This window comes from Trachymyrmex septentrionalis, unplaced genomic scaffold, assembly GCF_001594115.1.
Source record: "Trachymyrmex septentrionalis isolate Tsep2-gDNA-1 unplaced genomic scaffold, Tsep1.0 scaffold16, whole genome shotgun sequence".
Taxonomy (NCBI): Eukaryota; Metazoa; Arthropoda; class Insecta; order Hymenoptera; family Formicidae; genus Trachymyrmex; species Trachymyrmex septentrionalis.
In genome coordinates this window covers 1,441,102-1,457,265 of record NW_017304758.1, presented here as the reverse complement: position 1 = coordinate 1,457,265, position 16,164 = coordinate 1,441,102, and the positions used below count along the sequence as shown (strand labels likewise).

At 34.0% G+C, this 16,164-nt stretch overlaps 1 protein-coding gene across 1 annotated transcript; it reads left to right on the top strand.

Annotated features, from left to right (window-relative positions):
* The first annotated feature begins 12,422 nt into the window (after nt 1-12,422).
* On the top strand, nt 12,423-16,109 carry LOC108745937 (T-complex protein 1 subunit epsilon). The gene is made up of 7 exons (XM_018482361.1): nt 12,423-12,678; nt 13,330-13,754; nt 13,831-14,023; nt 14,121-14,390; nt 14,722-14,907; nt 15,220-15,538; nt 15,693-16,109. The coding sequence occupies exons 1-7, from the start codon at nt 12,571-12,573 to the stop codon at nt 15,818-15,820; spliced, it is 1,629 nt and encodes a 542-aa protein (XP_018337863.1). The 5' UTR covers nt 12,423-12,570; the 3' UTR covers nt 15,821-16,109.
* The last annotated feature ends 55 nt before the right edge of the window (nt 16,110-16,164 follow it).

The following is a 16,164-nucleotide window of genomic DNA, read 5'->3' as shown; positions in this document are numbered from 1 at the left end:
TTTGTCTGTTAATTTTAAAACATTTAATTTATAATTCTCGAGATTAGGTTACTTATATTTTTGGTTGCATAATTAGTTTTAGTATATATAGATTTTTTATAACAAGACAAGTGTAAGTTTAGTATGTTCTCTATAATTTACGGAAAATTTTCAGTTAACTATATAGTAATAACTTGCGTTGTTGAATATTTCATAAAACGTCGAAAAGTCCTTTTATTCGAAATTTGTGTATAACCCGGTTATTCTGATCAAAATTAGCTTTCTCTTGCGAAACAGTATTTTTCCTCAAAGATCTCTGCTTTCCATCTTTCATAAAAAAGAATATTGAAATTCTATTGTTAGACTTATTTTAAATTCTTTTGTAAAAGTCTCTTTTTTTATTTACGATCGAATCTCGTTAACTTATGTGCTTTCTTAGTTTCCTCGAATGTGCCTTTCCTTTTCTTCCTCGAAGAATACCGTTTCCACGTAAGATCACGTATCATTATGAACGTCACCGGACAGGACTACAACAGTCCATGGAATGCTGGAACGGATCTGTCTTGCGCGAATCCCGGATCTATGATGTCTGACGTAAGACCGGAATGACCATCGTTAACGTGTGTATGGACCTTAAACGTGACAACACGATGGCATTCCAACCGGTAACTCCTGTTCGCGAGGCCTACAAGGATAGAAAGGTGTCTGGCCGGTATAGACTGCTCTCCGCTCCTCTCGGAGCAGTTTACCTATAAGTGGACGGATACGTACTGTGCGACCAACAAACAACGATCTTTAGAAAACGACACCCGAGGCGTCTTGGAAAGCCGACCGGTCAAAGCGCGTAGAAATTTTGTATTAATTTTACATTCCTTCGTCACTGAATAGCGCATCCAGCACCTATAATGATAGCATAACCAGCACCCCGTCTGAGTCTGCAAGGACTGTTACTTATAATACTTACAGAACGTCGACATTTATCGCTAGAAACAGGATGCTATAATAATCGTTGTTTTCGATCCAGCTCATTCCATGCTCTTTTCAATGAAGTATTCCATTGAAGATAATTTTATATGTTTCTCAATGAATCTCGATAAGCAATGAGAAAATAACTGAACTATACGTGATATAAACCTGTTTTAATTATGCATATTGCATTCAAAAAGATGCAAAGAGAGAAAAGTTTTGACAGAAAGCGATATATATTGATGAATAATGCTTTACAGCATACCGATAGTGATCCATGTTGAAGGGAAAGGGGGAGAAAGATCGAAAATACCAGATTACATGCATCGAAAGACTCGATCGTTATTAATGATGGCACATATGGAAATCAGGGCTTCGGTTATCAGATTTCGGAAATGATGGTTTACTAAAGAGACATCGTTATAGTATTCAAACCATTCAACAACTGCTGAGAACGCTTTCGTTACGGTTGAAAAGATGTCTGGTGGATATGGATTGGTCTAAAGTGCAGTTTGCCACAATGATTTGTGCGAGCCGTCAACAAGAAACGTGTCAGCTAAAGTGCTAATCGCGATGGCGAAACGAGCGATTATTAAATCATAACGCGTGCAGAAATGGCTATTAGAGTTCTTCATAAAGTCTCACAGAAGTTTTGTCTGTTTTGTTGACGTTGGAATTGAAGTATAATATTCTGGAAGCCTCTTCAGATAACGATTAGATTTCTTTTTCCCAGCTTGTAGCAAAACAAGAAAGATAATGATTTGTGATTATTATATTATTTAACCTATCGTCAGCAATGTGAAGCAATGTAAGCAGATTTTTTTACGTAATTATTTTGAACTGTATAAAAATCTGAAAAAATTCTTACATATTTGTGAAAGCTTTAAACAACGAGTTTTACGACCATAATAGAAGTCAGATTGTATTTTACTTATTTTTTACAGATTTAAATTTATCTACTAAAATTTACAATAAAAAATCAACCGTGCCTTTAAAATCCAACATTACTGGTTTAATCTTTATACTGTCAAATTAACTTCGAATTGTAAGAAAATCAGTTCGACTCCGAAATAAGCTTGTGTAACTATAGAATATGCCATTAAAATTCAGGCGCAAAGAAGCAAGCCTAACTCAATCGAAACGAGATGCCGTAATAACCGACTTGTCGTCGTAATTTTTATTAAATAATAATATGAGATGCGCTTGCTTTTACGGCCACGCCGCATCGGGGCGAACTACCCTCGTTAAACAAACCCCTTCACACGCGCGCGCTATCCCGGATGACGGAAGTTAACACCCCGGCTTTACGGACCCTCTTTGCGATTATGTAGGCAGAGCCATGGCACCTTGTACACCCACGTCGTACGTTATTATGCGTGCTAAAGTGCAGTAGCGTGGGAACAAAGAGCGCGTCGCCAATAGCGTATAGAATAAAATTCCTTTGAAAGATGTCCGTTCTCTTGGCAGGCTAGTTGTTATACAAGAGCGTTGCTACTTACTTAAAACTGACAAACTCGGGTATGCATCCTCGTATGAATTTCAAAGATTAAACGTGTGAGTATAAAAAGTTCGTCATGCTGCGTTTATTTATTAAAGAAAATAATATTGCGCGCGTATCTCATAAAAAACGCCAGATATAGTTGTTTTAAATTACTTACTCCCTACGGTGATATTTCGTTTAATGTTAAAAAAGTTGAAAAGTTACTTATATAGTTATGATATAATTTTTAGCAATACATCGTACTTTATATTGGATTTAATTTACAGGGAAAGAATGATTTCGCTAAAGTATCTAAAACTAGATCCGGATCTGAAAGTAATTTTATAAAACTATCAAAATAATTATGGACGCTCGAACTGGTTGTTAGAGTATCTCAACATTTTTTTCGTAACACATCGCTCATCATGAGTTTTCTATTATTTTGATAATCCAATAAAATTATTTTTAGATCTGTATCTATAACCAAATTTTTAGACATTTCAGCAAAATTGTTCTTTTCATTATAAATAAGAAAGATAAATAACACAAGTGTTTCCTTTATAAAATTTCAGGATATATTCCCGAGAGGAGTAAGCATCTTTATATCTAAGAGTAGACATCTTCCAAGAATGTTCTTGGCGAGCGACACGGTGTCGAACAATCTCTCATACGGGTCCTTCAGAAGGTATGATAAAATCGAGGATAAAGACTTGCCTCGTCGCGGTGAGGAAAGTGGTGGATTGTGACACACGGGATTTCCTTGCGGTCTCTGAGTACAGGATACGCTCCATTCTTTCGTCCTAACGTATGTTGTTGTAGTATACACGTACCTTTGCAATTCATGCTGTTTCTAATGTAGCAACGTAATCACGTTGCAGCGTCCTAAGTCTGCAACCGCCTTTATTACCACTTTTTGCTTACAATTAGATAGACCCGTGCATGTACAGAGCGAGTAATAATAGAGAGAACGGATGATAAATTGGAATGCGAGGCACAATTGGATTGCCTCAACGTCAGAATTTACCCGCGACATTGTGCACGAAGGAGCGGGTGATAGTACTCTTAATGACCATCGTGGGTCGTCGTACGGTGAACGTCACAGAAAAATTAATTCTCTGTCTTGACGTTGATGCACCTTCCATTTACCCTTTGCGTAATGGTAAAACATAATACGAATAGGACGAATATTGGCAAATTGAAAATGTAACAGGATCATTTGTATAGATAATAAATATTGAACTGTCATTTTTACGATATTAAGTCATTTGATACGAATATAAGATAACGATGATTGTCATAATTTTGTCTGTGGGAATTTTGCTTGCATAATTATATATTTTGGTAAGTAGAACTCGAACTAAAATAGCAAAAAATCTATTGGTTATATTTAATTGCATTCTAGAGAAACTAGATTTGTGAGATACTCTATTTTTAATCATTTCAAATCTATTGATTTCACATCTATATTGATATTGAGTGAAATATAGATTTAGTTTAAAAAAATATTGGAATTAATATATCTGGATATATTTTAATAACAATTTAGTGACGATTACATTATAGGTGATAATTTAATTTAGAATCTTTATTCGTTTTTTGAACAATTTTTTTTTTACAATTAGGATTACTGTTAGAAGATGTCATTGATATCAATCCAAAAGATATTGAAACAGTTCTTTTTTTCCTAGAAAATCTTGAAGCGTAATTACTATTATTAAGGCAGAAAATCGATAGACATTTATACGCAGTTGGGATTATATGATTACTTTTCTCTTTATTCCCTTCTGATTGATCTTATCGATCGCATAACAAACTGCCACCTTTTCGTTGGGAGGAATACGTCCTTTCAAGTTGATTCGCACGTGGGAGAACGCGCGTGGGTTTTCCAACCACGAAGCTTGTCATTCGGTATTACTTGGAACGAGCGATGAACCAGGTATCGTGGATATTAGCGTCTGATATAGTGTTCCGGATATGTAAATATTTTATTAGTATATTTCAAAATAAATTTAATTGAAAGATGTATCAACACAAGTCTGATTTCATTATTACATAAGATAAAAAATATTTTAACATTTAGGTATGTTGTTATTATTAAGATAAAAAATATTTTAACATTTAGACGAGATGTAATATAACGGTTTCTTAATTATTGAGTTGAATATGTATGATATAAGAGTCACATTAAAATTGTGTTTCTTCACTGGATTGTAATATAAATAGGATTTTTGTATTTTATCGAATCCATGGGGATGTGATATTTCACTGAAAATAATTAATCAAAATCCACCAGCGAAATATTTGCATTATTCCCTGGGACACCTTCTATATCACATAGTACGCATACGATGCATTTTAACGAGGGTGTGCGTCGCAAAGCCAGTACAAAAAGTAAATAACGATCACGTCGCGTGACGGTGAAATAAAATTATAATCGAGCTCGCGCGCTGGGGAGTTTAGGTTGCACGATAGATATAAATATGTAACAATATTTATATCCGGAATGCCTGCATATAAATATTGAGACACGCACTTTTGCATATATAAATACTTAGCTAATTTAATTCCATGAAAAAAAGAGTATAGTGTCTAAAGCGGAAGTCGATTATGAATATGTTTGATATTTATTTCTTTAAAAAACTAATAACATTAGTTTATTATATCAATTGAGAAATTCCGGCTATCTCAACTAGAATACTAGAAGTCTAGTAGATTTAACCAGAAAATTCTGATTCGTCCATTTCCAAGACTAGAATTTCAATTAATCCAATCAGACATTTTTCTCAGTGCATATATTGTATTAAAAAAAATATTTATATATTATATTACATATTTTATAAATCGAATTATATAAATATATATGGAAAGGAATTTTCGTAAGAAAAGGCATCACAAATGTCGCTGGGGTTGATGATATTAATCGATCGATTGGAGTACGAATATAGTCCTGTTACAACGTAGGTGCTACCTTTCTTAACTTATCTTTGTTATGCAATATCTTTTTATAACCATTCACAACAATCACGTTCTAACCATTAAATCACAATCTAATCGCTCGCGTTCTATTCTTATTTTTAACAAATTTAAAATCAAACGAAGAAAGAGAAAAGAAAAATAATTTTGAGATCAATAATACGTTTCGCGTATATAATATATCACTTAATATTTCGTTATAAACTTCGTAATATAATTTGCTAATATATCATTCGTAGCACAAAATCTCCGATGCTGCCTCATCATTCGCGTGTTCCATATACATTTATAACACCGCTTAAATTTTGCATACACGATGACGTTTTAACGACTCCCAGCGAAACAATATTTGCAATCCGTTATAACGCGTGATTGTTGGAGCATTTAGAGCTGGTACTCTTGTTCATATTAATAAAAATCGGAAATTTAATCGCAGCGTTCAATGCAATGAATTAATTATTATTTCCTTGGCAAGTGTGTGTCCACAGGCGATTTAATCGATGTCGTTTTGATCCGATCAAATCTTGCCGAAATGATTTTTTCGCTGAATAATAACGCACTTAATCGTCACGCTCACTGATATGAAATGGTGAAATAATTATTCGGATTATAAAATACGTTTGTCATTAATGCGCATACGTCGTTTACTCTTATATACGATGCTTCAAATTGTGTATGATAAATTGCATTAATATTTTCTAAATAGCAACTCAAATTCTTTGAAGGTCTCTTTGATAAGATAAGATAACAGAGACAAATTGGGTAATGTCATAGACGATTTTTATCGGAGTTAATTAGTAGCAAATTCGATTGGATGTACTCAGTGCATATTAAAGCCACCATACACAAATTGACGTAAAGATGTGCGTTTTAATGCTAAAAACGAGCCAAACTCTCACTCACGAAATCCTCAATAAATTTTATTGCGCTGTTAGCAAAATATATATTATATAATTCAAAATATTTGCATTTTACATTTACACTCAAATCAGATCAGTGTAAAATGGCTTTAATATGCATCAGTGAGCACTAGTAGTGCGTTCAATCAAATTCGTTATAGGACAAAATCGCATAACGCAATATAATCATTCCAAAATGATCCATGTAACGTCTATCATTCTATTGCGATTCGTGATCTCGTTACAAAACATTACGCCATACCTATCTAATTTTTTAACTCAATGTTGAAGCATAAAATACTACGTTTTAAGGGGAAGATAGAAACGATTAAATGAAAAAACTTGATAAACTTTGGCTACAAGCGTGAAAATGAATTAAATACAAAATCTTTTTGTAAATTATTTATACTATGTATATAATATTAATAATAAAAAATTTTAAGTCTCTACACACAGAAAAAATAATTTTGCTAAATTATTTAGACGTTTAGTTACATATAGATCTGAAAATAATTTTGTCGGGCCATCTAAATAATTAAGTAACAATCTCAAGCATGAGCAATGTTGCAAACAATTTTGACATTCTAACAATCAGTTTGAGCTACGTACATGCATAATTACTTTAACAGTTATTTTAGTCCAACAAAATTATGTCAAGTCTGTATTTAGCTGAATTTTTAGATACGTCAGCAAAACTATCCTTTCCGTGTATATTATATGAAGCTGCAATAGTCTGATCTATCACGCAGTGTAAGTAGGTCGAAGCTGTGGTTTTGCAGAGATTGCGGGTAATCTAGTTAACACTCTTTCGTGTATTAAATCTTATTATCCTCTTTAAAAGACACGTTGAAAGAATGCGAAGACATGAATGAAGCTAACGGAAATATTTAAAGAAAGAAAAAGAATACTTCTGATGGTTGCAATAAATAGGATGTTCCGTAATTTTTTTAGTTCAACTTTACAAAAATTTCATCTTACAAAAAAACTTAACGGAAAGAAGAGCAATCTCTATATCGGAGCTTTTAAATATATTTAAGAAATTTGACGGTTTAACTTTTAATTAAAGTGCAGCAAGATGAAAATTTGCTTGATTTTGAGCAAACAAACTGATCTTATCGTATTTTGCGGAAGCTTATTTTTGCTTATTGTTGCAGAAGACATTTTTTGAGAGATTCCATTCCCTTGCTTTTTTCCAAGAAAATAATCGACGGAGCTTTCCCTTATCTGACCATTTCATCCGTCTTCCTTGTCTCTTGAAATATCAGCGAAGAAATCGGAGACTCTAATCAGGTGCGCAATTGCCACGTGATTTCTGAATGAGTCACGGGCTCGCCCGACGCATCGCTGGTCCTTAAAACGGCGCCGTCGTTTATCGTTTATTGATTATCGGGGTTCGCGTATCGGCTGCATGCACTCTGGATGAAATATCTATTATTACTTAACGCTTATCAGCTATCTAGACGCGCGAGATTACACGAGTAATTCAACCTCTTGTGCCGTTCTTTCCGTTATCGCATTCGACAAGCTTACTATCTCTTCTCTATTTATCGTCTGTTCCTCTGTTTTTTTCATATACTCTCTTGGCGATCTTTCGTGTTATTAAAATGGAAGATACGTTTATCGATCGATAATTTCCAAGTTTTATTTATATTGTTTTATATTTTTATATCGATATCGAAAACTTATCAAGCGCACATATACTGATATATTATTTTTAATAAGACATGTACCATTTAATTTTTTTTTTATACTCTAGTAAAGAGTAAACACCCTAAGATGATATTGTTTATATAAATATGCAATATAAAGTTTATAAATAGGTGTCTTAAATTATATTTTAATATACTCTCTTTTCCTTTATTTTATCTTTGAAATATATATATATATATATCGAGATAGAGAATAAAGATCGATATAACTGATGATACATCCAACAGCTTTTTAGCATTATTTCGCCATCTGTTGGCATGCTGTAAACTTCCTTCTAAAAACCAGTCGTATGCAAATATAACACAGAACTCTGTACGATTTTGTAATAATCAATTACATGCGTATTATATTACGTATCCGACGCTATTATATGCCCGTATAATTTTATAATAATACGTGTTACATCACAATTAATACCTCTTTGGTGTTTCGAGTGCGACTTTATAACTAATAACTAAATCAATTCTATGACTATTCTTTCATTTATCTTTTCATTATATTATAAAGTGTCGATAAGAGAATTAATCGTCAATAAATATATTTATATTTTTCTATACTTCTACACAGAACTATAATTGCGTTTGCGTAATGAAACGCGATATCGTAATTCTTCGTTTTTTGCGGAGAACTTCTGCATCTCCCGCGCGCACGTCCTTGTTTAATTAGCTTCAATAAAATGCGTGATCTTTGCTCACGAACGAACTTTGCTCATCGAACAATGTTCACCTGCCTGTCAGGTCTCCGATAACGATTTACACAACCGGTAATTATACTTTTCCAGCGGCGAAATTGTTTCCAAGAAGCCGAGGCTGCTCTTTTCATGCGTTTGTAAGTGCCTCGGGAGGAACACAGCAAAACGTTTGGTTCTCGAAGTCACGTCATTTCTTCGAACCATCCTCGCAGTACTCGTTACTCATCACTGTTACCAGGAATTTGACGATGTTTCTCGCCAGTAGATTCCCGTTTTGTGTTCGATAAGCGAAGTCAATGCATTACAAAGCTGATTGTTGAAGCTAGATTACAACAAAAACTCGCGAGATCTTTTCTTCAAAATTAATTTATGCGTGTTATTTCAAAGGAAAAAAAAATGTTTCTTTAATTGTGCAATTAATGGTTATACAAAAAAAAATGGAGGAAAAAATAATTATTATTTATTACATGTTCACGTTGCTCGAAATTCAGGTTGTTACTTTTGATAACTTCGCGAATTTGAAGCTTCGATAGTATTTAAATTTTCAATTCAAATTAATTCCGAATTTTCGAAGTTTAAGTTAATTTCGAAGCGTCGAAGAAAATATTTATACAAATAGAAAAAAAAATAAAAATATATATATTCGTAATATATAGGTATTCGTAAATATATTTGTACTTGTCTTTTAATGAAAATGTAGGGTAAGATACTGCGATTTTAAATATAATTCTGAATTAATAAAATTTGAATCCAATTTTCGAAGTTCAAGTTTGATTTTTTCCTGTCTCGTACTCTTCAATATCCTCCACGTAATGAGATCAAATTTAGCAAACTTGACTTCGAAAATTAATTTATTTTATTCTCTTCCAAATTATATCATGTTCAAAATTGTACCACCTTATCTTTTTCATTACTTAGCCATATTAAATTAATAATTGTATAATTTTAATTCTTCAAACATTTTAATACTGAAGTTTCGTAGTTCGAATGTCGAAATTTTCGAAGCAATTAATCAGTCCTATTTGAAATCCTCCAAAATTTTTGCACTTAAAAATAAAAAGATAAATATTAGAGTGATACATATTAGAGTGAAGAAAGGAGAGAAAGCAAAGATTCTGAATGCAAAAAATGTAAGCAACGCAAACAGACCCACTTTCTGGTTGAACGTTAGTAGAACAAACGATGTTTGTTTTATAAATTTGTTTCATCAAAGTCAGGAAAGAGAGGACGGTCTATTCTTTTATCTCGGATGCGATTTATCTTGGGCACACCGTTCCCATACCCTTTATTCACGACGTTCTTTCACAAGTTTCGTGCATACATGCATCAATCGCGATTATTTCTCTATTCACCGACTTGCTTCGACCTCGGGGATGGAGTGCCTCGGTGGTGTCTCCCCGGGCTCTGCCATATCTTTCACATCACGAGCGCGAATATCCCGGAACGTGTCACGCGATGGGGGTTGGAAGGATGAGCGAGGGATGCTTTAGGTGAGCGCGGGGCATATAGTGAGGGCTATCCTAGTTTTACTGCATATTGAAGCCGTAACCCGCGCATTACCGGGGCCTTTTAATGGAAGTTCGCCAAGTGGGAAAGCGGAGAGGCGCGAGATGTATATTTCAACGCAGGAGTGAACACCCGCGCTTGCATTTTCGTAGTTTCTGCAGTTTCCTGCTCCACATCTTCTTCTTCTCTTCCATCTCCTCTTCCTCTTCCTCTCTTTGGCGGGTAGTACATTTAATTATCGCAATAATGCCCCGCGGTGTCAAAGTTTATACTACCCGTTAGTAGTCAACTACGTCTACTACTCGCTTGATTCTAATCCTCCGACTACCGCTTGCTATTATCGCACGACATAGGTGGAATAAAACGAAAACTCGTTTCCCGGCGAAATTACGACATCGTAATTAATCGATGTCACCGAGCGAGAGAGGCCGCTTCAATCTGCATTGCTGTGAAAGATTTTACGTGAATAGTGACGTGAAATTTTTTTCTATCAATTTTTTAATCTTTAAGAGGAAATCGGTTCCCATGGAGTTCTTTTTCGTTCAAAATATTTGCAGAATTATTTTTATATATTTTAATTTTAAGAGATATTTTAGAAATTATTTAAACGCAAAAATAAAATGGTGGAGCAATTAAATAAAGAAATTTTTTATCGTTTGCTATGTTCGGATATTTATTTTAAGAATTTATAAACGAAAGACATAATTTTTTGGGATGACGGGAGTGATTTTATTCTGATATCTTTTTCTTTCTCTAAAAATTTTAGAAAGAAAAGGAAGTAATCCACTTTTTCATCATGAAGCAATTTATTTATCTGGAAAAATTGAGTGTTTTTAAAAGAATATCGACAAATATGTCGGTAAAATAGAGAACTTATATATATTTTACCGAAAGTCGAAAATGATGGACACTGACGCGATACTGTTAAAGACGATTTTATGAACGTTACCTAAAGAACATTATTCGTGATGAAAAATAGTTTGAAATTTGCTATTTCTATGAGAATAGTGCAAATCATATTCATTGAACTTATATTCGTCGTTTACTATTCGTGCTAAATCATCAATTAAGGAGCGGTTTTTGTAAATCAAAGAGTGCAAATCACACACAAATTGCACATAATCTGACGCAAGCTTTAAATATCTTGAAATCGTTAAAAAACTTTCCAATAGATATTGTGTTGTTTATATCCACTTCTTCAGAGGACAGTAGTGCGCGACGGCATTTTGCGGTTACAGGAAAAAGATCCTCAGATCCTCTCTCAGGTTTCTCTCTAGTATCAGTGTAATCAGTTCAGAACTTTTTTCGAAAAAGAACAGCTCTCATAATTTAAAATAAAAAATAGTGAAGTGAACTTCGCGTAATTGGTCTGTTTGCTCGTTTATCTTTTGGTTCTGGTCTGTTTCTTTATTGGAAGAATCTCTTGGGACGAGCGGGACTTTTATGCGCATGCGTGAATTATATGTTGGATATGTGATGGATTTTAACAGACTCGTGCTAAGATGCTACGCAGAATATTTCCTGGAGCCCATATGAATTACTAATATTTTGTATTAGACTTGCGTTAATAATCCGTTTAAATGTATATTAAATGCTGTATGCTAAATATTGCATTATGATATTGTACATATAAGTATTCAGCAAAGAAATTTATTAATTACGTAATTAAGACTACAACTAGCAAATTTTATATTATTTATTCGGTTGTCACATTGCAAATAATACCTTTTTTTCTCCATTCTTTTTTTTCTTCTATCCTAAGGTAATATTAATAATTACAATTCTAATACTTTAATAATATTCTTTTTAACACAATTATATATGTATAAAGATCACTGATATATATGTAAAAATGTTTCTGTATTTAATTACAGCTAAATTTTATGTTTTAACGCGATTATATTTTTGTTACATTAATAATAAATAATTTTTGCTTTGTTTTTCTTTGTCGAGATAATTATATTAATAATTAGAATTTTGCTACGGAAATATTCAGCAATATTCTATTTGACGATTTACAAGATTAATAATATATTCTTCCTTATACTAAAATATATACTTATTTAAAATATATACTTTCTATATTTAATTTATATACTTATACTTAACATTTCTACTCATTCTCCACGAGGGTTCTCACGACATCCTTTATTATAGCAAATAGTATACGTAACTGATGGAACGAGACGGAAACTGCGCAATCACGCATGCGCGAATTCGTTTCTTCACGACAACGTTGTTCCGGTTGCATTGAAAGACTTGCGGTTATAGTGTAGCACACCGTCAGGAAAACCGTTGGCGTTGGAGAGAACGGTCGTTTCGTGAGGAAGTAATCGATCCGTTTGGGATCACGCCAGGTCGTCAAGATGACTGCTATACCCGGAACAGTGGCATTTGACGAGTACGGCCGGCCCTTCATTATTATCCGTAACCAGGACAAACAGCACCGCCTTACCGGTCATGATGCGATCAAGGTGAGATGGCGACGACAAACTTCGCATTCTTTGCCTCGTTTCTTTGCCTCGCTTCCTGCGTCAATTTGTAAATCTCTCTTGCGGATGGCATGTATGTGATCGACGTCTCGTCGACGCGTCGCCGAGGATGTTACGGTTCCTCCAGACCATACTCGAGAAATGCGCGAGAGACGCTCGACCACATGTGGACAGTAATGGCGATGTTTTAAGATTTGGAAATGAGTAAAGTGAAATATTCATGCTGGAATGTACAAAAGCGATTTTTCTCTTTCGTTTATTTATCTAGATTTTGACTTATAACTTAAGAATGGTGGATGAGTTCCAGATTAATATATGTCAATTAATATTTCTCTTTAAGAGGACCTTTAAGAGTCTTTGTGACCATATAAGGTAATCCATAGTTTGTGGATATTGCGAGAGAGAGCTACGAACTACGAAATTATAAACCCACAATTTATTCCATGAGAGATATATGTATAAATTTTCAAAATTTTTATTTTATTTTAAATCCAAAGAGAACGTGTAATTTTAATATTTAAATTATTTAATATTAATATTGAAATTATGAAATTAATTTGTTAAATAAAAAATTGACATGTATGATGAATTGGAGCTTTAACTACAGGAAATATTGAAATTCTTTGATTACAGTCACATATTCTGGCAGCACGCAATGTTGCTAACATCCTTAGAACATCCTTGGGACCCAAGGGACTGGATAAGTTGATGGTGAATTCAGATGGAGATGTTACTGTAACTAATGATGGTGCAACAATTTTGAAGAATATGGATGTAGAACATGAAATTGCCAAGTTGATGGTTCAATTGTCAAACTCTCAAGATGATGAGATTGGTGATGGCACTACTGGAGTAGTTGTATTAGCCGGTGCACTTCTAGAACAAGCTGAACAGTTGTTAGACAAGGGAATTCATCCGATCAGAATTGCTGATGGTTTTGAATTAGCAGCCAAATGTTCAACTGAGCATCTCAAGACAATAACAGAAGACTTTAAGGGAACTCCAGAGAATTTGGAGCCTTACATTGACATAGCTATGACCTCATTAGGTTCAAAAATGTAATGAAGTACTTTTATTGCTTATAAAGTCTTTATTTGTAATTCTTTTCTTATACAATTTTCTTATGTATTGCAGCATTAACAAGCATCATAGACAGATGGCAGAAATAGCTGTTCAAGCTGTGTTGGCAGTTATGGATCCTGTTACTCACGATGTTAATTTCGAGCTAATCAAAATAGAAGGAAAAGTTGGTGGTAGATTAGAAGATACTGTTTTGGTACGTGGAGTGGTTGTCGACAAGGATTTTAGTCATCCACAAATGCCTAAGGTAAAGTTCGGAAGATATTTCATATTGGATTTTTTTTCACGTTGGATTTTTGTTTTATAATAAATAAGTTATATATTTAATCTTTATAATGTTATAGAGATTAGAAGACGTCAAATTAGCCATCTTGACTTGTCCATTTGAACCACCAAAACCCAAAACAAAACATAAGTTGGATGTTACATCAGTCGACGATTATAGAGCCTTGCGCGATTACGAGCGTGAAAAGTTTACGGAAATGGTAAAGCAGGTTAAAGATGCTGGTACGACCCTGGCAATTTGTCAGTGGGGCTTTGATGATGAAGCCAATCATCTCCTGCTACAAAATAATTTGCCAGCAGTTAGATGGGTTGGCGGTCCAGAGATTGAAGTAAGTGATATCTTCCATAATTCCATATTCTTCAATCTCTTAATTATTTTCATAGCAATGTGCTTTAATGATGAGAAAAGAGCGCTAGAGGAGGTGCGAAAGTTTGGGGAACTGGCTCTTAGTTTTGAAAGTATTTGTATTTTCTTGTAAATTAATGTTATATTAACTTACGAGAAAAATAAAAAACTTTCAAAATCGAGTAGTTGGTGATCTGGCTCTCGTGGTGGCTCCAATGATCCAAAGATTATGAGACCTGAAATAATAGCAATCTTTTTATTGTATTATGCATTTTGTATGTTAAATACTTAAGGAAATCAAATCTTCGTTTTAGTTAATTGCCATTGCAACCGGTGGACGCATTGTACCTCGCTTCGAAGAATTAACGCCGGAAAAACTTGGCCATGCTGGTGTTGTCAGGGAATTAACGTTTGGCACAACAAAGGATCGAATGTTAGTCATCGAAGAATGCAAGAACTCTCGCGCTGTGACGATCTTCATTCGCGGCGGCAACAAAATGGTACGCAACAAGTGATTGAATGTGATTGATTGGATCTATAAATAAGAACCAATCATGTTCAATTGCTCGATTAATTGCTTTGTCAACTTGAACACGTCTAATAATTTCTATGCAAGGAGAATTTCAGTAGTACTCTATCCAATGTACGTAACTGACCAGACACCTTGCAATAATAGTGCATTGCAATTACACAAACTATTCAATACTCTGTATTAATTGAACTTATTTTTTTGTGATGCAACACTTATTTATGTCATTTACATAATTCTTAGAATTTGTATTAAATATGATATTACTTTCGTGTGTTTATAGATTATCGAAGAAGCGAAACGATCAATACATGATGCATTGTGCACTGTACGCAATGTAGTAAAAGACAACAGGATTCTTTACGGTGGAGGCGCGGCGGAAATATCTTGCGCGCTGGCATGCATGGCACAAGCTGATAAAATTGGTACTTTAGAACAATATGCCTTCCGTGCATTTGCTGAAGCTTTGGAGAGCGTTCCAATGGCGCTTGCCGAAAATTCAGGCCTTTCTCCAGTAGATACTATAGCGGAGATTAAAGCGCGCCAATTATCTGACAACAATCCTGCTCTTGGGATCGATTGTTTAAATCGAGGCACACCGAGTACGTATTGATCTTTATACATACTTATATACTTTTTTACATACATATATTGTGTGTGTGTGCGCGCGCGTGCGTGTATGTGTGTGTGTGTGCGTGTGCGTGGGTGTGTGTGTATGTATATAATTACGAAATTATCACGAATCGTTTATTACAGATATGAAGAAACAGAATGTCATTGAAACGCTGACGAGCAAAACACAACAAATTTTGTTGGCTACGCAGCTCGTGAAGATGATACTGAAAATTGACGATATACGCTCGCCACATGAGGGTGAAACCTAAAAATTTTGTAAAAAATAATATTGTATGCTTTAATTGATTGAATTGAAAATTATTTCAGGTCGTCTTATTATAATTTATACATTATATAATATTGTAATGCAATTGTTTTTTACTTGTATACCAATGTGGTAATACAATTATTATGCGATACCCAATTTACAGGCACTTGTGTCCTATATTTCCTATATTTACTCTTGCACACAGTACATTAGAATTTTTCTCGTAAAATATAGTTATTGAATTAAGAAATAATGCGGTTTTGATACGGCATTTATCGTGAGTCGACTTTAGTCTCTTCTTGATTATGGATTTCTGATCTCTTGAATCATAATACCACGATTTAT

Bases quoted from the DNA above. Each gene is read 5' to 3' on its own strand.
- LOC108745937 (XM_018482361.1), top strand. From the start codon at position 12,571: ATGACTGCTATACCCGGAACAGTGGCATTTGACGAGTACGGCCGGCCC. The intron at 14,024-14,120 runs GTAAAGTTCGGA...ATAATGTTATAG, and splicing joins GTCATCCACAAATGCCTAAG to AGATTAGAAGACGTCAAATT. The intron at 15,539-15,692 runs GTACGTATTGAT...CGTTTATTACAG, and splicing joins TTTAAATCGAGGCACACCGA to ATATGAAGAAACAGAATGTC.